Source organism: Pollicipes pollicipes, unplaced genomic scaffold (assembly GCF_011947565.3).
Source record: "Pollicipes pollicipes isolate AB1234 unplaced genomic scaffold, Ppol_2.1 Scaffold_3087;HRSCAF=3621_pilon_pilon_pilon, whole genome shotgun sequence".
Classification (NCBI taxonomy): Eukaryota; Metazoa; Arthropoda; class Thecostraca; order Pollicipedomorpha; family Pollicipedidae; genus Pollicipes; species Pollicipes pollicipes.
In genome coordinates, this window is record NW_023596225.1 from 42,397,424 (window position 1) to 42,420,429 (window position 23,006).

Sequence of the window (23,006 nt, forward strand, 5' to 3'; positions counted from 1 at the left end):
GGCACTAGAAAAAGTGTCGTGGCACTCTTCCCGGTAGAATTGTTCGCTGTAGCAATAATATTGTGGAACTGTTTGTCACTCGGCGTGGCCGGGCGGCTCACCCACGGCTTCGCACTGACGAGGCCGAGGTGGGCGCCGCCATCCCCTCACCCAGCACTATCATGCGGTCTGCGACGGAGGTATATAGCCGGCCGGCCGGCGGCACACGGCACACACAGCCCCGGACCTACAGCCAGCAACATGAGGCAGATCACGGTAAGCAGACGGCTAGCCAGTGGAGACACTCGGCGACTTCAGAAGAGAGAGCCGACATATTTAACTGTTAAAATTGGCGATATGTATCCCGGATAAACGACCGTGGGCTTTCTCAGACTTTGTCATAGTAGAACATTTAAGCATTACATTTGCGGGAAGTCATCAGCTTAACATGATAAATCTGGACTTGCCTTTTATTGAAAGGCACGTGCAATGTCATTTTCATAGTTTTTCATGAGGGATTCCGCAGCGTGGAAGGCGTGAAGCAAATAATACTGTCCACCCATAACACTACAGCCCTTCGTGGTCAGGCCGCTACAAATAATTGGCAAGCATTCCACGAAGTCACATCGAGCTTCCCAAGCATACTTGCAGTGCGTTAGGTAAACATTATCTTTTTGTACTTGACAAGACCATCTTTCAGGTCTATCTCACCCTGCTGGTTGCGACACCCTGCCTCACTGGTGGAAGCCTCGGCAGAAGCGGAGCAGGATCATACCCTTCTCTATCCAGCGGATGAGGTAGCAGCTCCACCGGGTACACAGCTCATCACAGTAGCAAAGGTGGAGGTTATAGTGGACACGGAGCTTTGTCCAGCAGTGGAGGTGGAGCTTCCGGTGGATACGGGGCTCCGTCCTGCGGCGGAGGTGGAAGTTCTAGCGGACCTTCTTCTAGCGGAGCTCGATTGTCTGCTGGATACGGATCTGCCGCCGGTACGTCGGGCAGAGGCGGGTCTCAGTCGAGCCCTTTCGGGCTCGGTGACGCCTACACATCTCCCAGGCCAACATCTGTCGGACCCTGCGGAGGCTCTGGAGCAGCCAGGGAGTCCCAGGCATCCGAAACAGGGGGATCCGGCCGAGGGGGCTGTGAGATTGGGCCCTCTGGCGGGAGCATTGCATCGTCATTGGGATCCTCTGGTGGATACAGTGCCCCGTCCCAGTCGTCTTCTGGCGGATACAGTGCTCCGTCCCCGTCCTCTTCTGGTGGATACAGCACCCCGTCCCAGTCGTCGTCTGATGAATACGGAGCTTCGTCTCAGTTATCTTCCGGTGGATACAGTGCTCCGTCCCAGCCGTCTTCTGGTGGATACAGTACACCGTCCCATTCATCTTCTGGTGGATACAGTGCCCCGTCCCAATCACTGAACACCGGTAGATCCCAAACCCTTACCCCAGTGTCTTACCATAGTCAGAAGAAGTCTCCATACGGACATGCAGTGCCTCTGTTCAGCTTCCAAGTGGCCGCCGTGTCTCATCTTCGCGAATAATGTTCGGTAACCCTAGACTTGACATGAGGAAGTGTTTTAGGTTCAAGTGGTATGTTAACACATATAGGTGCAGTGCTCATGCACAGAACTCCTGAAAGAAATCGATGATTATTATATCAGTGTTGGCTTGCCTAAGGTCTTTCAGATTTGTGTTGTGTATGTACATGGCATCGTAGCGCTTGGTGGTGCAGGACGGGTGAAGTGATTCATGGCTCCTCTGTGTGATTAAAGCTCTTTCCAGCATTCCTACCTAGCGATATGCTATCCTGAAGAAATCGACGGCCGTCCATGACGATATGGGCGACGTCGATTGGTCATTGCTGAAAGAGGCTCAACCATATATGGCGATATTACATTCCGTGGTCGCTGATTGGTCGGCAGCCTGGCCGATGACGGCTGATGAGTACACAGACGAGCATACACGGGAGAGTGGGAACTGAGCGTTAATTCTTTGTCTGGTTAGTGGCAGTTCTCGCTGATTGTTGGCGCTTGATTGGTAGTTAACAATCGGTTGATGTTACCCACCCTCGTTTATTGTTCCCGTTACGTAAGTGTGTGATGTAAATGTGCTGTGATGGCGACATTTCACGAAATAAAGCTCGAACTAACTGGACTGACAACGAAAGTGAAACGAGCAGTCTCCACACTCTACCAATGGCTTGCGCGGCATGCTACGAAAATGAGTGTTGCAAAACCCAGGTTACTGTGATCGACATTCAGCAAATGATGCGGCACGTGCCGCCTGTCTCAGTCCAAGTCGGAGATAACGTGATTGGGGGGAGCGGCATGGCTCATAACCTTGGGTTGACCTTCGACCGGTCACTCACCTTCTCGACGCATATTGCCAAGATGAAAGCACACTGCAATAGGCTGCTTGTGGCCCTGTCTCACATAAGGCATAGTTTTCCCACTGAACATAAAGGCGCAATGATACAGAGTTTGGCTATCTCTATAGTTCGCTACTGCATATCTGTATACGACAGCGCAAACCAGTTAAACTTGAAATATGTCTAGGTAATTCTAAATTTTTGCGCGTGAGTAATGCCAGACCGACGGAGGTTTGACCATATTTAAAACTGGATACAGCCCTGACTGAGACGGCTTGCATACTGCCACAACGTAACCTTTCTTCATAAGATCATCACGACGGGAAAACCAACAGCATAGGAAAATATACTCAGCACAAACATTAACACGCCAGAAAGACGTACCCGCCAGTCACAAAGTCACAGTCAGGTCGTCTGTGGCGCATCAGAACAGTTGCAAACGGCAGTTTATTGGGATCCAGTCGGCTACAACCTTCTTCCACATTACTTGAGGGCTTTTAGCCACTCATGCCTTGCTGCCGCAGTAAGCGAAAGTTTCTATACGCTATTGGAGCCTAAACACGCATTCTTTTTATTAATGCAAGATGTGTGTGCCTTTTGCTGAAAGAATCATTGTTTTTATACCCGGGAATGTTTGGAGACACGACATAGCTCAGTAATAGCCAAGCGTGTATTTTGTCTGTAGGATGCTTGATATATTGTAATGTGCTGCAACATGAACACACACAAGCATAGAGTGTTCATTGCTTGGAAATTGGATTTCATGCACTACGTAGGGGAATCTGGTACAGTAATATTACTCAATGGCTGAATATATTGCAACATACACGGGCAGTTCTCTTCTCACTACACATTGAACTATGGGCAGTTTCTACTAACATCGTAAGCTGTGCATCTATATGCACTAAATCATATCGCGGTATTCAGATGAGAAAGACACGGATTTGCCTTGTCTACACTACCTGGCACTTACGGCGATAGGGTAACATTTCGAGTCACGTTCTTGCAAACATTGCGTGTAGCCATATAGTACCAAAACCTAAGGATGTAGAACATGTCCAAGCATGGCGGAGCATCCCCTGGTACTTCTATGCTAAATTATATCTATGCTAAACATGAAAAATGCATGTTCGACTGGTGATTTCATGCGATCAGCTCAGCACCTCATAACCAGTTACAAATATAACGCCTGACGACAGAGCCTCGTGTTTTTAGACCGACACTTCACTTCAAGACACTTTAAGCCGCGCTTATGGTCACTGGCAAAAGTATACTTTTGCTCCCCCATACTTTCAGGTGGCCCAGGAGGCTCGGGCACGTGGTGGCACTTGCTCATTGTGTTTCCAAAGCAGGCGTGGAGGGCCCATATCTGGTCTGGAAAAAGTTCATCGTACACTCAGAAGGAAGTCGCTTCTTGCCCGTGAAGAGCCCATCTCAGGCTAGAAAGGACTCATTTCAAGACGGGAAAACACTCATGGTCACTTCCAGGCAAGGTATGGGCCCTTTTCTGGCCGAGAAAATGGCTCATCGTGAGCTCAAAAATGGTCCGTTTCAGTTCGGGGAAAAGGCTTATCGTAGGCTCAAAGGGCCCTCTCAAGTCTGGAAATGCCCATCACAAACTCGAAAACGGCATGTCTCATATCAGGCAAGCCCCGCATTACTGCATTCTGGGTTGGGATGCTGTGACGTCATCCTGGGACTAAGTCACATAGCACCAATGCTACGGCCGCGTGAAAACGCTTTTTTTGTGGGCTGGTTTTAACATAAATATTTCCATAAATCGATTATTTGAAGACCTAGGACATTAAATGAAGTATTTTCACCTGGAAAATGGCGTTGGTTTGCACCAGAGCTATAAACTTATTGCTGAAATGCGCTACCAGTCTGCCCCTGGCAGTGAGATGTGGTAACCCATTCTCCAGTGATTTGTCCCGGAGAAGTCTAGCCGGAAGTGCTGAGAAACAGTCTGTGTAAAAGAGAACAACAAACAACAACAACAGTATGGGGTGGAGATAAGAAACGGCGGCGCAGACGGGCTTGCGGCGCCCTGGGACGCGCATTGAGAAGTTGGAGTGCACTTCCTGTAGCCTTAAGAGGAACATTGCCGGCGTGGATGCAGGGCTGGCTTGCCCTAATGGAGGCAGTAAATGGTGAGCCCCGGGAGACGTAAATGCAGAGTGCGCCATTTCAGTTCAAGATAGCAAATTTTCCTGTCAAATGGGACAATATCTGGCAAGCTTTGCAATTTCGGCGGCGATAAAAGGACGGTTACTGCCCATTTATGAATTTTATGTAAACATTATGCATGATAGCCATTTTTTACAAATAGATATGTGTTTCATAAATAGGCATTACATCTAAATGTTCAGGCACGTTTACTTCGACGAATATGTCGCGGGCACTGAGCCTTGAAAATGTGGTTTAGTAGGATCTATTTTCGGAAGCAGATCGTAGTACTGATTTGGCTTTAGAATGTTTTGAATGCAAAATGTACAATATCTATTCACATAACATTTAAATAAAGATGTAAAACAAGATGGCTACCCAGTTCGAAATCTCCTTGGCGAAATCTCCGTTCGTAATCATGTTGATATTATCTACCAACTTTTGCGTAGTATCAGCCAAAAACCATACTACGGGCTACTAAATTTCAGTCCCATGGTGACGTCACGTCTGCGTGGCTTTCTCTAGTAGCCTTAATATCAGGTTATGGGCCCAGTATAGGGTAAAAAACAGAAAACTTTGGGAAGGCCTATCTCACTTTTCGGGCCTAGAAAGGGCCCATCTCTGTTCTCCAATGGGCCCATCTTGGCTCGGAAAGCCAGTAAAGATGGATCTGCGGGGTAAACTATTCTCATGTCTGAGGTAAGGGTCAAAACTTTCCTTTCACTGATAGTGCAGATGGCCCAAGCGGAGCTTCTGGCAGATTTGGGGAAGAGATTCGTTTTTTGTTTGCAATCAAAATAGGAGTGGGGAATCCATCTCAGGTCCGGAAAGGATCAATTTCAGGCAGGAAACCCTTAGAGCTGTTTCAGGCGAAGAAAGGGCCTTTTTGAGACCGGAAAAGGACCCATGGTAGGCTCAGTATGGTTCGTCTCCGCTCGGGACTGGCACATCACAAACCCAGAAGGAGTCAGCCTCAGATCTGGGTGGGGCTCATCGTAAACACAGAAAGGACCCTCTCAGGCCTGGAGAGGGCCCTTCGTAGACACAAGAAGGGCCCTAATTATGTCATGAAATGACTTATTTTAGACTGAGAAAACGGGCATCTCAGGTCCGGAACAGCTACAGCAACATAAAAACAGTGATTCTGCTTTACTTCTCCATTTCTACTAAGACATTCCGGCACCATTTCGCGGTGCTGCAAAAGCCAATCCGTTCAACTCATTAAGCTAGCAGTCGTAGAAGTGAAGTATATACATGGCTGCCTTATAAATTATACGACTTAATGCTCTAAAGTGTGCATAGACAGTTCTTTGAAATGCGCCATCATTTTCGTCCATCCATTGGCCACGGCTTAATGTCAGCCTCGGGACCGAAGCTGTGCAGCCTATGGAGACCGCAACGCCTGGTGTCAAGGCTTTTTAACTAAGGCTTGCGAGCGCGCATGCTCAAAACAGGGTCACACAATTTTTGTCACTGACCAATTCTGCCTGAATGTTCAACATTTCCATTTCCATCTCTTGGCGATGCTAGTGAAATTGTTTACCCGTTTCGATCCATATTCGTGGGTCCTTAATATCTTTGTACAGCCCAGATAAAGATTTTGACAAAGCTTCTGAGTTCTATCGGCTTAGAAACAAGCAGCAGGACCAGCGCCGGCGACTTATTACATGCAGCCGTTTAACGTATGGTTTCTTTAACTGATTGATATAAATAGCAGGTAGAATTGATCTCACCGCAGTTTATGGTTTACACTCGTGTTATATAGGGTGAATATAAAAATATCACAGGAAACATGCGCCAATTGATAAATGGGCCATATTTGACGATTTTGGTGGATTTTACTACCAGAGGATCTTTGTCAAACCTCTGCCCCTCCTTTACCAAGGCTCTGTTTACGCGCCTGTTTTGAAATATGCGGGCCCATCGGTTTTGGGAACCTCGTTAGCGCTTTGCCCTCCCCCATCCCAATTTTGGGTACGCCGCCCCTGTTTGCAAGGCTCAACACGGTGTGAATAGATCTGCCACACGTCTGCCTATTGCCTGCAATCGTTTTTTACAGCATTTTCTCTCACCCGATTGTTTCCAACCAGCAAAACCATTCCGATCTGCTTTGTTTAGGTTCGCCGGAACTCATAGAGTGTACTCTTGATGACCGTTGTATCTGAGTGTGAAAGGCGAATGTGTAGCTGTGTGAAATGTGTATGCTTATGTTTCGCTAGGTTTTTATGTGTGTATCGTTTATTTATTGTGTTAAAGCTGGACTGCCTCTGCCGTTGGGCTTTTGCCTGGGAAAAGCACTTTAATGTTCTATGTATGCTGCAAAAACGTAGGCCCCTCATTACTTCTGCAACAATGATCTATACGGTCTTTACTTATCCTTGAAAAGATTTGTACTGTAACTAAGATTTGTGCTGTACTGTAAGCATGACATTAGTGCCGCACATTAGCACCACCACAATAAATGGCATTATAAGTTTTTGTATTAAAAGCGATGACAGGCATCACTTTTTGTAGCGTTACTTTGGCCGCGTACCACTAATTTCGCGAGTAAGCATTGGCACTTGAGGTAGTATAGCACCCCTGCCGGTAGAAGTGTTCGCAGCATCAATAATGTTGTGGAACCGCTTGTCACTCGGCGTGGCCGAGCGGCTCACCCACGGCTTCCAACAGACCGGGCCGGGGTGGGCGCCGCCCTCCCCTCACCCAGCACTATCATGCGGTCTGCGACGGAGGTATATAGCCGGCCGGCCGGCGGCACACAGCACACACAGCTCCGGAGCTACAGCCGCCAACATGAGGCGGATCACGGTAAGCAGGCGGCAAGCCAGTGGAGACACTCGGCGTCTTCAGCAGAGGAAGCCGACAAACCTGATTGTTAAAACTGGGAATATATATTTAGGACAAGTGACATTATGCTTCCACTGAACCTGCCACAGTGATACATTCGACCATTGCATGTGTGGTAGGTCATCAGCATCGTATGATAAGTCCAGAGTTGGCCAAGATAGATATGCAGATGCAATGTTGTATTTACGATTTTTTAAGTGCCCTTCGTACAAAGGCATTCGTTGACCAGTGTGTGACTATAAGCCGTATTTGACAAAGCTACCTTTCAGGTCTATATTGCACTCCTGGTGGCGACACCCCGTCTCGCTGGTGGCAGCTTCGGCAGAAGCGGAGCAGGGTCATATCCTTCTCTGTCCGGCGGAGGAGGTAGCGGCTCAACCGCGTACACAGCTCTTCCCAGCAGCGGAGGTGGAGAATCTAGCAGATATGGTGCTCCGTCTACCGCCGTAGATGGAGGCTCCAGCAGCGGGGATGGAGCTTCCAGTGGATACGGGGCTCGGTCCAGCAGCGGAGGTGGAGCTTCTAGTGGAAACGTCGCTTCGTCCAGCAGCCGAGATGGAGCTTCCAGTGGATGCGGCGCTTCGTCCAGGAGCGGAGGTGGAGCTTCTAGTGGATACGGCGCTTCGTCCAGCAGCGGAGGTGGAGCTTCTAGTGGATACGGCGCTTCGTCCAGCAGCGGAGGTGGAGCTTCTAGTGGATACGGCGCTTCGTCCAGCAGCGGGGGTGGAGCTTCTAGTGGACACGGCGCTTCGTCCAGCAGCGGAGGTGGAGCTTCTAGTGGATACGGCGCTTCGTCCAGCAGCGGAGGTGGAGCTTCTAGTGGATACGGCGCTTCGTCCAGCAGCGGAGGTGGAGCTTCTAGTGGATACGGCGCTTCGTCCAGCAGCGGAGGTGGAGCTTCTAGTGGATACGGCGCTTCGTCCAGCAGCGGAGGTGGAGCTTCTAGTGGATACGGAGCTCCGTCCCGCGGCGGAGGTGGAAGTTCTAGCGGACCTTCCTCTAGCGGAGCTCGATTGCCTGCTGGATACGGATCTGCCGCCGGTACATTGGGCGGAAGTGAGTCTCAGTTGAGGTCTGCCGGGCTCGGTGACGCCTACACATCTCCCAGGTCAGCATCTGTCGGACCCTACGGAGGCTCTGGAGCAGCCAGGGAGTCCCAGGCATCGGGATCCTCCAGTGGATACAGTGCTCTGTCCCAACCATCTCCTGAGGGATACAGTGTCCCGTCTCAACTGTCTTCTGGTGGATACAGTGCCTCGTCCCAGCTGTCGTCCGGTAGATACAGTGCCCTGTCCCATTCATCTTCTGGTGGATACAGTGCTCCGTCTCAGTCATCTTCTGGTGGATACAGTGCTCCGTTCCAGTCATCTTCTGGGGGTTACAGTGCTCCATCCCAGTCGTCTTCTGGTGGATACAGTGCTCTGTTTCAACCATCTTCTGGCGGTTACAGTGCTCCGTCCCAGTCGTCTTCTGGTGGATACAGTGCTCTGTTTCAACCATCTTCTGGCGGTTACAGTGCTCCGTCCCAGTCGTCTTCTGGTGGACATGGTGTCCCGTCCCAATCATTGAATACCGTTAGGTCTCAAACCCTTCTCCCGGTGTCGTATCAGGTCCAGAAGATGTCTCCATACGGGCACACAGTGCCCCTGTTGAGCTTCCAGGTGGCCGCCGTGTCCCACCTTCGCAAATAGGGTTCGATGATACAGTGCCCCTGTTTAGCTTCCAGGTGGCCGCCGTGTCCCACCTTTGCAAATAGGGTTCGATGATACAGTGCCCCTGTTTAGCTTCCAGGTGGCCGCCGTGTCCCACCTTCGCAAATAGGGTTCGATGATACAGTGCCCCTGTTTAGCTTCCAGGTGGCCGCCGTGTCCCATCTTCGCGAATAGGGTTTGATGATCCCAGCCAAGATCTAATGGAGTGTTTTAGGATCAAGTGGTACGTTGGCACATACCACTACGGTGCTCATGCAGTGAATTCCTGAAAAGAACTCGATGATATTATGTCAGTGTTGGCTTGCTGAATGTCTTTCAGACTTGTATTGTGTATGCATGTGTTATCGTAGCACACCGCGGTTCAGAGAAGGTAAAGTGGTTCATGGATCTTCTGTGTGCTCGCATCTTGTTTCAGCGTGCCTATGTAGCAATTTGTTGTACCAAAACTCGGCACACTGAGATAAAAAGCACAAAAGCTAAACTTGGTCTTCCCTGTGCCGGTACATGGGATATGCCTCCACAGGCAGCAATCGACGGCCGCCAATGACGATATGTGGGCCTTCGATTGGTCAGTGCTGAAAGAGGGCTTAGCCATTGAAGGCAATTTTGTGCGGTAACGTCATATGACAATATGAGATATATATATATATATATATATATATATATATATATATATATATATATATATATGTACATTTCGTTGTCACTGATGGTTCACCGGCCTGGTTGGTGACGGCAGAAAACAATGCTTGACTTGACGGTGACGGCTGCCGCTGGCTGTTGGCGCTGGGTCAAGTGGTAACAGTTGGTTGATGGCGCCATCCCTTGTTTGATGTCTCCGCTATTAAAGTACGGCATCTAATAAGTGACGAAATTTGATAGAACAGCATTTTTCCACGGCTTAATGTATTGCGAGGCGCGAAGGCGGGTCTTTGCTTACCACGCGTTAAATTTTTTTACTGTTTCCACATGTATTATAGGCTGTACATTTATATGCACCAAATTACATGGCAGCATTTACATCACAAAGATAAGTATTTGCCTCCTTATTTTTCAGGTGGCGTTCTTGCGTGCTAGGTGCATTTTGAAGTGTAGCTAGTACTTTCCATACCAGAGTTCCACTTTGAGCCACATGCTTGTAAACATCCCGTGCACTCGAGTATTACCGACAGCTAAGCTTGAACAAGCATGCCTGAATATCTCCTGTCAGGCGTAAGCTGAATAATATCTATGCTAACCATCAAAAATGCGGGTCGTGCTGTGATTTCCTGTCGTCAGCTAAGCTTTCATAACCAATTGCAAAAATTCCAACGGCAGAGCCTCGTCTAAGCAGTGGCGGCGAATCGAAAGTTGAGAAGGGGGAGGGGCAGTCAACTATTCTGGGGTCCCCAAACTTCGTGGGCCCTCTTTGACGTTAGTTGGCCCTGCCCCCCAAGGCATCGGGAGGGACTGTTCTACATTTGTATGGTGTTTTGAACATTTTCAAAGTGATGCCCTGCAGTTCACATCCCAGCCCTTGCTAATGCCTCGAGCCTTTGAGTTTCTGAGCTAGACTCATGCCAAAGATGGTCTACATTCCAAAGCCACTGGTCGAAGGACTTCACGCAGCAACCATCGGTCGCATTGACAGCGCTGACATTTCCAAGCCCTGTTTATGGTCACCCGGGCCTCAAGCCGTGCTTATGGTCACGGGTGACTCAGGCCGTGCTTATGGTCACGGGTGACTCAGGCCGTGCTTATGGTCACGGGTGACTCAGGCCGTGCTTATGGTCACGGGTGCCTGAAGTTGTGTCAATAATCACAGGTATTTCAAGCCCTGAGGATCGGATTGCGAGAGTGACTTCTCAAGACTTTTCAGTGATCATTCCTTAAAACGGAGGGCATTGCGAGGCAAACATCCGTCAGCCATGTCTATAAATGTTTCCCCCGTTGGAGAAACAGCTCTTCCCAGCAGCGGAGCTCTTCGGAGCTCCGCTGTGCTCCGCGGAGCAGCGGAGCTCTTACACAGCTCTTCCCAGCAGCGGAGGTGGAGAATCTAACAGATATGGTGCTCCGTCTACCGCCGTAGATGGAGGCTCCAGCAGCGGGGATGGAGCTTCCACTGGATACGGGGCTCGGTCCAGCAGCGGAGGTGGAGCTTCTAGTGGAAACGTCGCTTCGTCCAGCAGCCGAGATGGAGCTTCCAGTGGATGCGGCGCTTCGTCCAGCAGCGGAGGTGGAGCTTCTAGTGGATACGGCGCTTCGTCCAGCAGCGGAGGTGGAGCTTCTAGTGGATACGGCGCTTCGTCCAGCAGCGGAGGTGTTTCCCCCGTTGGAGAAGCATTTATAAATAAACTAGGGAGACCCTTTGGCCACGGCAGTTTGCCCTGGATCGAAGCGCGGTCCCCTATTGACGTAACAGGATCGCTTACCGGCGTAGAGGGTCCAGTACATGGTACAGGGGCACGATCTTGTCTTAACGAGGCCTGAAATAAGCTGGCTAACCCACCTTCGATACTGGTGCCCTAGGCCTGCAAGGGCACTCCCATTGTGACAATACAGGCCTGTCATTACAACTGATCATATCTGCTTTCATTTTTAGAGCGTTCCATCCAACGAAAAAGACCCTGTGGCACCCGGGTCACGTTCCGTCCCGGCTCAGTAATTGTGCCCCCCATGTCGACACAGGCTGCACAGTCAGGCACTGTGGGCTACGAACCAACGCAATGCTTCAGGCACCCCGACCTATGCAAGAGCCGATCAGTGACAGTCGTGGTCCCATGTCTCTCCTTGGGAGGCGTCTCCAATGTCAAACCGACACGGAGCGGACTGTTCAGTATCGGTGGTCCCTGGCCGACATAGAGGCCCTCACGGCCCCAAGGCGCCCGATGGGCGCAAGAGGCCCCCTGGATGTAATTTGAGCGTATTTCCCTCACATTTGGAAAAACCTGGTCTTCCGCACTCTAGAGGAAACCTTGAGCTCGTCATTGCAGTGGGGCCAGCAATGTACCTACAGGTTCATTCGACACCAGGGCCCCTGTGACTGCTGAAGGTCCATTGGAGACCCGGCTTTCAAACGGTCAATGGATGCTCCAGGGGGCCCTGTCCCTCTTCCCGGTTCCCGACCCGTTAAGTTGGGGCAGTCTGCCTGTGCCAGCCATCCGATCTTTCTGAAGACTCTGCACGGCTAAGATATGGGAATTCCAGTGCTTCGCCGGCCAGCCCAAGACCGCCAATCACGATTTAGGAATTACATCCACTCGCCGCATTGCCATGAAAGTTTCAGCAAGAAGAATAATCAGGCGCATGACGACATCCATGAGTGAATGGGGCCCGTAGCCCTTGGGAACTCGTTTGGATCGGACAAACCAGCGCACTGGGGTAGCTTCATTTGATGAGTTCAGCATGCAGATGTGTGCTGATGACTGTTCATGACTGACTTGCGTGAGGCCTGCCTTGATGCAACAGTTTTGGTGAGAAGGATGGATGAATGTTCAGTATTTGACGTTTACTTTTACTGACGACGTTTTGCAAAAACCGCTTATTTGTGGGTAGCCACCTTAGCAAGCCACTAACTTGGCTGCGCGCTTGCGTACCTTCCACAGACCAATTTCTGTCAGTATAGGTCACCACGTGTTGTATTTGAAGACGGTTTCGGAATGGTGTCTGTGGGTATTTTTCCGGCCCATTGTTGACACACCTTTGGAATGTGCTGTGTTCAGATGTCTTAATGGTCTGCAGCCGACATATTCGCGCATGCGGTGAGCAGATTCAGTCTGTCATGCAATACACTTTGTAAAGCTCCTTGCGAACACTGAACAATATATTATGACAAGTGGGCTTTAAAAGCATTGTTACTTCCCATCCTTCACGGTTTCTGAAGGCAACGAGGTTCCTTTGTTTCTGTTTCGGTATCGTCGACATGATTATACAGCAACGTTTGTTGTAATGTGACTCGCCTTAGCCCAAACAGGTGTTAATCCGGTGTCGTAATGAAAAGCTGCTGAAATGTGTTATCGGCGATTTAAAGACCACTGGGTCAGCGACACGCCATCAAAGCCTTAATAACCGTCAAAAAGAAATGTTGATAGACGTTTCACAAAGTGACGGCTTTGTTAAACTCTATATGTTCCTTTTTGAGCAGATGGTAGTAGCGAACGTGTGATTTGGTATCGTATTATCGTATATTCGATTATTTAAGGCAGATGATCGCATACTTTGACCATTGGTCTGCTTCCATAAGCAAAGCTAAGCATGGAGGGCAGATCGCTCCAGTAAAGCACGTCAACCGTGAGGGATGCTGAAGAACGACCCGAGTCTAAAAATACAACTCACTTTTATGCTTAAGGCAACGGGGGGGGGGAGATGGGGGGATGGGGGATGGGGGAGAGGTCGCCAAGCATAGTCAGAACACAGGTGGGGGCGGGACGGCTAAAATAGACACCAATGTGTAACGTAAGTTTTGGACAGCCTCGCTTAAGACTTATATGTTAATGTACGAACCATTTCTCCAGTGCAATCGGCGTGGAATCGTCAGTATGTCGGTCCTCCGTCTTAGGCCACGGGAAAAGGAGGATCGGCGAGGGTGGACGGATTTGTCCCCATCAAAACAAACCATCAAGGATACGGCGTGCTCTGTCGGCGGATTACTACGCCGCCGGAGCGTGGCGGCCTTGTGGTCATGGCGCGGGTGGGAGCGGGGAGGGATTGTGCATCCAACTCCGCCACAGCAGTTCCGCCGCCAGAACACGACTCATAAAAGCTCCCGGCAGCTCTCCCAGCGCCAGTCCGGTGGCGGAGCGGGTGGCGCGTGACCGGGCGGCTGCCGACGGCGCGGCTCGCTTCCACGTCCGGTACAAGATGGCACGAGCTTGGCTCTGCCTGGCGCTGGCTGCCGCTCTTGACGTGACCACCACGCGCTCGGACCTGCGGGCGGACCAAGGTGAGGCTTGGAGACCAGGCTGATTACAGGGAGGCCGCGTCAGACAACGGCGGAGATGTTTACAAGACACTGGAAATGAGAACCACCCCATCCATGCGAAAAGTCAGTCAAACGTCACAGATGGAGAGGGGGGGGGGAGAGGTCGCCAAGCATAGTCAGAACGCAGGCGGGGGTGGAAATGCTAGAATAGACGCCAATGTGTAACGTAAGTTTTGAACGGCCTCGCTTTCGGGGAGGGGGAATTTTAGGATAATCGATTGCCTGTCCCGAAATTGTTAAAGAGGGCCTAATTTGTGCTGTTATTATAGACAACGCCAAATTCGCATTTCCTCACCCAAGGCTCTACGAATATCGTCAGGTAGGTGTTTATCGTCATTAATGGAGAGTCTGGAGCCCTGTGGCATATCAAATAATGAGAAATGGACACCCGAATTCGGACCAAATCAGTCCCAATGACGTCATTTCGACGTGACCCAGCATGACCTGGTCACACAAATTTGACATCATAGCCGCCGGTAGTTGGTGATCCTGACGGTTCTTTAGGTACTGGTAGTTGTTCTTTGCGCGATGTAGTCCGTGGTATAGGTAGGAGAGCCCACGATTTGGATGAATATAAACAATCAGCAAACTGACTCTCGATCTTGATGAATTGGTCCACAGCATGAATTAATATTACAAATAAGGGAAATTTGTGTCAATTCATCGCAAGTGTTCTTATCGAGCACCCCTCCGCACGTGTTCTTTATGAACAATGTTCATCGGCTACGTCCGAGCCAGTCTTGACAAGGTCAACAGCCAAGGCCACGTCAACAAGCCCGCACAAATCTTGATGGCACTGCTGTGGTGTTTAATGAACGTTCGCAATTGTTTTAATTACGATAGTTCGTTACTTCCAGGATCATTGACCTGCTCACTAACACGCTGCCCCCCCCCCCCCCCCCCCCCCCCCCCCCCCCCCGGTTGGGTTTCTCAGAGGTTTCGCTGTCGACAGGCGTCGCTGGCTTGCTCTGCCTGACGTCTACCGGTCACCTGGGCACGTGTCAATCAGCCGACAGCTGTTCCATCTCAGAAGACATCACCGCCGCCGCCTGTCGGACCGGGCAGCGCTGCTGTCTGGGCGACAGTGGCGCCGCCCCGCGGCCGATCCTCCCGCGCTCTGAGGGCGGCGGCGCGCCCACGGCCCCGGCCCCGGCGGACGGCCGCACCGGACGCACTCGGCGCCAAGCCGGCAGGCGGCGCTGCCACCGACAGCGCGATGGCCTCAGGCGGCGCAAGCACCGCTGCCGCCCGCGCCAGCAGCCGACCCGGCCTGGGCCGCCGTCCTTCCTCGCTGGCATGGACTCGCGGGAGGATGAACACGGCGGCCAGGTCACGGGCGGCGTCCCCTCCCACCCTTACTCCGACCGTAGCAGCTTTCGGTACGTCGGGGGTGATGCGGTGGACAGGCTCGGCGGTCAGGGCACGGGCTTGGTCCAATTCCGCCCGTACTCCAACCCCAGCTACCACCAGGTGTGGCGTCGCCTATATGCCCCGACTAGCCGGAAAACGGCGTGGCACGTCTCGCCGTGATTGGCCGCCCGTGCAGTACGGGTGACTGGGCCGTACGCAGCTGGCGGAAACACAAACTCCCGAGCCGTTGTTGCGCTATACGTTTGGCGCGTCACTGGACGGCCTTCAGCGGGTGGCCGTGGCCGCGCTAAATGTCAGCTCATGTCAGAGAGCAAGCGCAGTTTGTGTGTTTGTTGTTTATTTTCGGTTATGAACAAGGAGCGGTGCATGATACGATGAAAACATTGGTGTCGTGTCGACGTATGTGTCAAGCAGTGCTGCACGCTGTGCTTCGCTGCGAAATTTTGCCTTGACCGTGAACTTCACGACCAGATGATAAGGTCCTGGCTTCCGCGTTAAGAATTGTGGAGCGTGGGCGCTGGTCCCAGATATAAGAGTAATCAGGTTAGGGCCACTTCTTGCGTAACGTATGCACCGGAAATGCTTTCAAATCATTGTAAAAACAATGGTGAATATGGCGAACACACTCAATATAAAGATATGATTGATCTGTGGGAGATCAAACAGAGGCGTGTGATAACTGTCGATAGCTCAAAGAATTATCTATTGAAGTGATGGTCATTATATTTCCCAGTCAGTGTGTGAGGCCTAAGGCAGAACGAAATCGGTTGTGGAGACCAAGGTGGCCATTTCAAGAATAGCGTGAGAAATAAAAAAAAACACAAAAATCACTAATCTGTTTAGAACGACAAAGTTAGAGTTCATCCCCTTCAATGAGAAGCATACCATCTACGCTACGAATACTGGTGGGCGCTGCTTTAACGAGTCGTCGACATATTACACACACGGTCCAGGACGAATCTCAGTTTAGTTATAACAACTCGTCTGGTTTCGTCATGATGGCCTGGTCGCCACCTTAGTCATCATGATTATACGAAACGACCATACATCTTAACACCTCATGCAACACATCTGAAATTCACCGTGAGGCTTCAGCCTTAATTTTGGTTGTCTGGGGTGTTTCGTTCCACCCTAAGATGGTCTCGAAACACCATGACCATGTGGCAACGTACTTATATTCGGCTTCATATTTGTAATGGCCGAAACTGCATTGCTACATATCTGGGAATAAGCGCGAAATGTGGCTTGCGTCGTTCTGCGTCGCTCACGTTACGGTCTGCGAATCGCTGTTCGTTAATTTCCTTTTGTGACAAAAGGTATTCGGTCAATGAATCATTCGGTGATTTTTCTTTCGGTGATTTCATTCAGACATCAGCACATACCTGCATGCTAAACTCATCAAATGAAGCTACCCCAGTGCGCTGGTTTGTCTGATCCAAACGAGTTCCCAAGGACTCCGGGGTCCATCCGCCTACAGATGTCATCACGCTCCTGGTTATTCCACTCCCGCCAGTTGACACCCACTCTTCCCACACCGCAAGATGGGTCTGGCTAATTGGTATCACTTAGCTTCGTATCGCTGCTATATCCGTTCGCTGAAATCCAAGTCCGCTCCCGACCCACGGTCTCTAGCATTGTTTGCGGTTGTGGACATCCCCACGTGCCCTATTTTGTTTAGTAGGGAGGTGAAGCCGTGGTGACGTTGCAATGTTGCATAAATACGCCGCCTGCTTAAATGTCCCGCCTACCTGCCTTGCAAATATTAGAGCGCGCAGCTTTGCAGGAGCTGCAAATCTTGCTGCTGAAGCTTTTATGGCAATGCGGTCAGTGGATGGAAATCCAGTGTCGTGATCGGCGGGTTCGGACTGGCCGGGAAAGCACTGTTTTTCCACATGTTAGCCGCTTAGGGTTTTCAGAGTTAGGACCATTCATAAGCGACATAACAGTTAAATCGTGATTTATCTTTTTCCTGTTAATGCTATTATATTTTTGGATTATATTTCTTAAGCATTGGTGGAGCACAAGTGAAAACACTTCCTTCCCCTTGCTTTCGACGTCGGGTAATTTGTGGATGTACCGAATGTCCAGCGGCCAGATATGACAGGCGCTTGAAACTTTTTTGTTAAGGTTAAGTTTACGGGATGAATTCGCATATCAAGCACCGAATGTCATATTTTGTGTATTCCAGAAGGCCAGCATTGCGCAATGCGTAATTTGTTTAAAAGTACCGTTGGTTTTTAGATATTTCATGGTTTAAACGCTTTGTGATCATGTATAACATCAATGATTAATAACGATGAGTAATTGTCAACATTCTACGAATCATGTAGATTTGGAAAGTATGCACCCTCGATATGAAACGCCGTTTGAATATAGTATTGATATTTGAGACATTAAGTACAGAAAAGGTGACATGTCATCCAGCTTGCTTGGGTTAAACGGGAGCTTGTTTAACAAATGCTTGTTATTGTAGATTCCCTTCATGAGCGACGGAATGCAAATGATACGGAATCACACCGTCAGCCCCTACTTTCTTTGGTTTGGTTAGCATCAGAATTATTTCCACCAGACGCCAGAATGGACCATTTCAGGACTATGGATGGAAGGAGAGTGGATGGTGGCGAGGCAACACGCGCGTACCTGGGATCCCTCCGCCCCGACTTCACCCGCACAGAAGGCTCTCTTCGGGGTATATGCTCGACGCTCGGACGGAGCCCTCTCCGGAGGACCGCTCGTGACTGGCGCAAGCAGATTGCTCCGGGTTTACGCGTCAGGGACCGGTAAGAGGGACAGGGCCCTCACTGCTTCCATGGGCCAGTTGAGAGCCGGGTGCACAATGGAACTTGAACAGCCACGGGGGCCCTGACGTCTAATGGTTTAATGGGTATACACGCTCACTGCCCCCACCCCTGCAATGGGGTGCCCAGAATTTCGTTTCGAGTACGGAAGACCAGGGTGAGGGCCTCTATGTCGACCACAGACCACCGGCGCTGAATTCGCTCCGTGTCAGTCTGACACTGGAGACCAATTCCAAGAGCAGTGAGGGCCTCTATGTCGACCACAGACCACTGGCGCTGAATTCGCTCCGTGTCAGTCTGACACTGGAGACCAATTTTAAGAGCAGTGAGGGCCTCTATGTCGGCCACAGATCACCGGCGCTGAATTCGCTCCGTGTCAGTCTGACACTGGAGACCAATTCCAAGAGCAGTGAGGGCCTCTATGTCGGCCACAGACCACCGGCGCTGAATTCGCTCCGTGTCGGTCTGACACTGGAGGCACTTCCCAAGCAGGGACATGGGACCACGACTGTCACTGATCGCGTCTTGCGTTGGTCGGGTGCCTAAGACACTGCGTCGGCCCGTAGGTAACTGTTGAGTTGTGTCAACAAGGGGGCACGTTTGTCGAGCCGGGACGGAAGCGTGACCCCGAGTGTCAGAGGGTCTTTTCGTTTGGATGGAGCCCTCCGACGATGAAAGGAGACGTGGTTGACTATAATGACAGGTTAATGACAATTATAATGGCATGATGAAAGAGCCCTTGTCAGTCGGGATCACAAGTAGGCAAGGCGAGGTCCCTGTACCATGTATTGGACCCTCTACGCCGGTAAGCGACCCTCTTACCTCAATGGGGCCACGCGTCGATCCAGGGCCAACTGCCACGGTAAAAGGGCCTTGCTCGTCAGGGAGGCAACCGACGCATGATGTACCAGTCTGAGTGCCTCTGGATCGACAAAAGGCCATGGTCCACTGTCGTTAAAATGACAGCCGGCAGACGGCAAATGCCCCACACTGGGAACGAAAGGCTCTTCAGCCCCTGACCGAAACGTAATGTGCTCCTTAGCGTTCTACCATCAGGCTCCTTGGCCGGAAAATGTAAGGGGTCTCCTTAGTCTTCGATGAAGTGAGTTGAAGGGGGGTAAAAACTATAGACTAAGCTGACAAAAGCTTGCCTCACAGTGACTCTCTATCACTAGGCTAAATTGCTCAAAACGTCGGGAGCAGTCGCTCTCGCATTCTGCCCATAAGCTGGACTTGAGGTACTCATGACCATAAGCACGACTTCAGGCACTCATGGTCATAAGCAGGGTTTCAGGCACTCATGACCATAAGCACGACTTGAGGCACTCGTGATCATAAGCAGGGCTTGAAACTCTCGTGATCATAAACAGACCTTGAAATGTCAGAATTGTCAATACAGCTAATGACTGATCTATCAAGCCTTTTAACTAGTGTCCCTGGTATGCAGAAGGTCGTAGCTGGCATGCGTCGAGCTCATAAACTAAAAAAGCATTAAAAAAGGCGTGGGTGTGACCTGCATCGCATAGCTTTGACAATGAGTATCTCCGCACGAAACACCATACTCAGATGTGGAGCAGTCCCTCCAAATACTCCGTGGGTGGGATCCACCGACAGCAAAGAAGACCGATGGGTTTGAGAGAGACTCTTAAAATGGTGCCTCCCCCCTCCTCCCTCCCCCCCCCCCTCCTCCCTCCCCCCCCCCCCCCCGTTAAGGTTCGATCCGCCGCCACTGGTTACAGGGAGCCCTGCGATGAGATGTTTTAGTTGTAGTTCGTTATGAAATACTGAGCTTAAAAGACATATTGAGTCTGTATTTGCATGCCTGGTGAGAACGTCATTCAAATGGTTTCACATGAGATGCTTCGCATTATTCGTCCATGTCCCACATCCTTAGCCTTTGGCACTCTTTGGCTGCACGCGATATTTACAAGCATGTGGCTCAAAATATTACCCTAGTGTCGTAACTGACTGGACTTCATAACGCACTGAACACGCAAAAGGTTGCCCGCGACATAAAGAGGCAAGTCCATGTCTTTGTGTTAATGCCGCCATAGAATTTGGTGCAAATGGATGCACAGCTTATAATGCAACCCCTGAAAAGTTGTTTGTGCCCCCCCCCCCCTCCGAAAATTCGATTCACCGTCACTGGTTAGACAAAGCTCTGTCGTGAGACGTCTTATTTGTTTTATTTGGGACTATGAGATGCTTAGCTGACCACAAGAATGTATGTGTATGTGTATGTACCATGTGTTTCTCATGTAAATCCTATATCCATCTCCTATATGCACTTTTGGTGTATATAAATGCACACCTTATGGTGCAACTAGCATCTGTCCATACCTCAACGCCTGGTGAGAAGAAAACTGCGAGCGCACTTTGCAATGTATTCAACCATTGTACAACCCCGTACTAAGTACAGGTCATCTCATATTCAAACAATGATTATTCGATGTATGTACGCACTCACATTGCAGCACATTCCAATATATCCTGCAAGCTATAAACAGATAAAATACACGCTTAGCTATTACTGTTCTATGTCATGTGTTCAAACGCTCCCGAGTATAGAAACACTCACTCAACAAAAGGGCGTACAGATCTCGCATTCACTGAAAACACGTGTTTACGTTCCGAGAGTATAGAGAAACTCTCGCTTACTGTGGCAGCAGGGCATGAGTGACTAAGAGCCCTCAAGTAATTTGGCAGAAGGTTGTAGTCGACTGGATCCCGATAATGAGCTGCCGTTTGCAACTGTTTTGATGCACCGCAGACCACCTGATGTTCTGTGACTGGCGGGTTCGTCTTTCTGGCGTGTTAATGTTTGTGCTGAGTATATTTTTCAATGCTGTTGGTTTTCCCGTCGTGATGATCTTATGAAGAAAGGTTACGTTGTGGCAGTATGCAAGCCGTCTCACGTTCAGGGCTGAGTTTTAATGTATCCGGTTTTAAATATGGCCGAACCTCCGTCGGTCTGGCATTACTCACGAAAAAAATTTAGAATTGACTAAACATGCTTCAAGTGTGACTGGTTTGCGCTGCCGTACACATACATGCAGTAGCGAACCACAGAGATAGCCAAATTTTGTATCATTGCGCCTTTATGTTCAGTGGGGAAACTATGTCTTATGTGAGACAGGGCCACAAGCAGCCCATTGCAGTGTACTTTCATCCTGGCAATATGCATCGAGAAGGTGAGTGACCGGACCGTACTGTTCGTTCCATTTCTGTTGTCAGTCCAGTTAATTCGTGCTTCATTTCGTGAAATGTGAACATCACGGCACATTTACAACAGTACACACTTTAGTAACGGGAACAATAAACGAGGGTTGGTAACATCAACCGATTGTAAAATACCAATCAAAGGCCAACAATCAGCGAAAACTACCACTAACCAAACAAAGAATTATAACACAATCCGTCTCCCGTGCACGCCCGTCTGTGTTCCCATCAGCCGCCACCGGCCAGGTTGCCGACCAATCAGCGGCCACGGAATGTAATATTGCCGTACATGGCAAGTAAGCCCTCTTTCATCGTTGACCAACAGACGTCGCCCATGGTCATGGGCAGCGGTCGATTGCGGCCGATAGACACATCCAGCATATACGAACACAGGAGGGACCAGGTTTAAATGTTGCGCTTCCTGTTTAAGTGGGCCGATGTTCAGGATAACGTATTGCTACGTAGGCACAACGGAACGAGATTCAGCAAACAGAGGAGTCAATAACCACCTCACGTGCTCTGCTCCGCCACGTGCTACAATACACTGGGCATGCTCGACGCAAAACTGAAAGACTATGCCAACCGATATTAGTAAAATAAACATTGGGTTATTTTCCGCAGTTCTGTGCATGAGCGCTGCACTGGTATGTGCCAACATACCACTTGAACCTAAAACAATCCATTAGGTCTAGACTGGGAATACCGACCATCATTTGTGAAGATGAGACACGGCGGTCACCTGGAAGCTAAACAGGGGCACTGTATGTCCGTATGGAGACATCTTCTGGACATGATAAGACACTGGGTTAAGGGTTTGGGATCTACCAGTATTTAGTGCTTGGGACGGGGCACTGTATCCACCAGAAGACGGCTGGGACGGGGCACTGTATCCACCAGAAGACGGTTGGGACGGAGCACTGTATCCACCAGAAGACGGCTGGGACGGGGCACTGTATCTACCAGAGGGTCCCTGTGACTGACCGCTGCTGTATCCACCGGAGGATTCCTGTGACTGGCCGCTGCTGTATCCACCGGAAGATCCCTGTGACTGACCGCTGCTGTATCCACCGGAGGATCCCTGTGACTGGCCGCTGCTGTATCCACCGGAGGATCCCTGTGACTGACCGCTGCTGTATCCACCGGAGGACCCCTGTGACTGACCGCTGCTGTATCCACCGGAGGATTCCGATGACGATTCGCCGCTCCCGCCAGAGGGCCCAATCCCATAGCCTCCTCGGCCGGATCCTCCTGTCGCTGATGCCTGGGACCCCCTGGCTGCTCCAGAGCCTCTGTAGGGTCCGACAGATGCTGAGCTGGGAGATGCGTAGGCGTCAATGAACCCGGCAGAGATTGACTGAGACCCGCCTCCACCCGACGGGCCGACGGCAGATCCGTATCCAGCAGACGATCCAACTCCGCTAGAGGAAGGTCCGTACCTGCTGGAACCGTCACCTACGCCTTTAGGCGAAGCTCCATACGTGCTAAATCCTCCACCTCCGCTGCTGGGATGAGCTGCGTACGCGGTGGAGCTGCTTCCTTCTCCGCCGGACAGAGAAGGGCATGATGTTGCTCCGCTTCTGCTGA

The 23,006-nt window shown here is 50.5% G+C and overlaps 1 protein-coding gene across 1 annotated transcript; it reads left to right on the plus strand.

Moving 5' to 3' along the window:
• Positions 1-240: 240 nt before the first annotated feature.
• LOC119090194 (keratin, type I cytoskeletal 10-like) lies at positions 241-23,006 on the plus strand. The gene is made up of 4 exons (XM_037212983.1): positions 241-255; positions 1,262-1,329; positions 8,123-8,253; positions 22,975-23,006. The coding sequence occupies exons 1-4, from the start codon at positions 241-243 to the stop codon at positions 23,004-23,006; spliced, it is 246 nt and encodes an 81-aa protein (XP_037068878.1).

Coding starts and splice junctions, on each gene's coding strand:
- LOC119090194 (XM_037212983.1), top strand. Junction 1,330..8,122: donor TACAGTGCTCCGTCCCAGCC/GTCTTCTGGTGG, acceptor TTCGTCCAGCAG/CGGAGGTGGAGCTTCTAGTG. Junction 8,254..22,974: donor CGCTTCGTCCAGCAGCGGAG/GTGGAGCTTCTA, acceptor TCCGCCGGACAG/AGAAGGGCATGATGTTGCTC.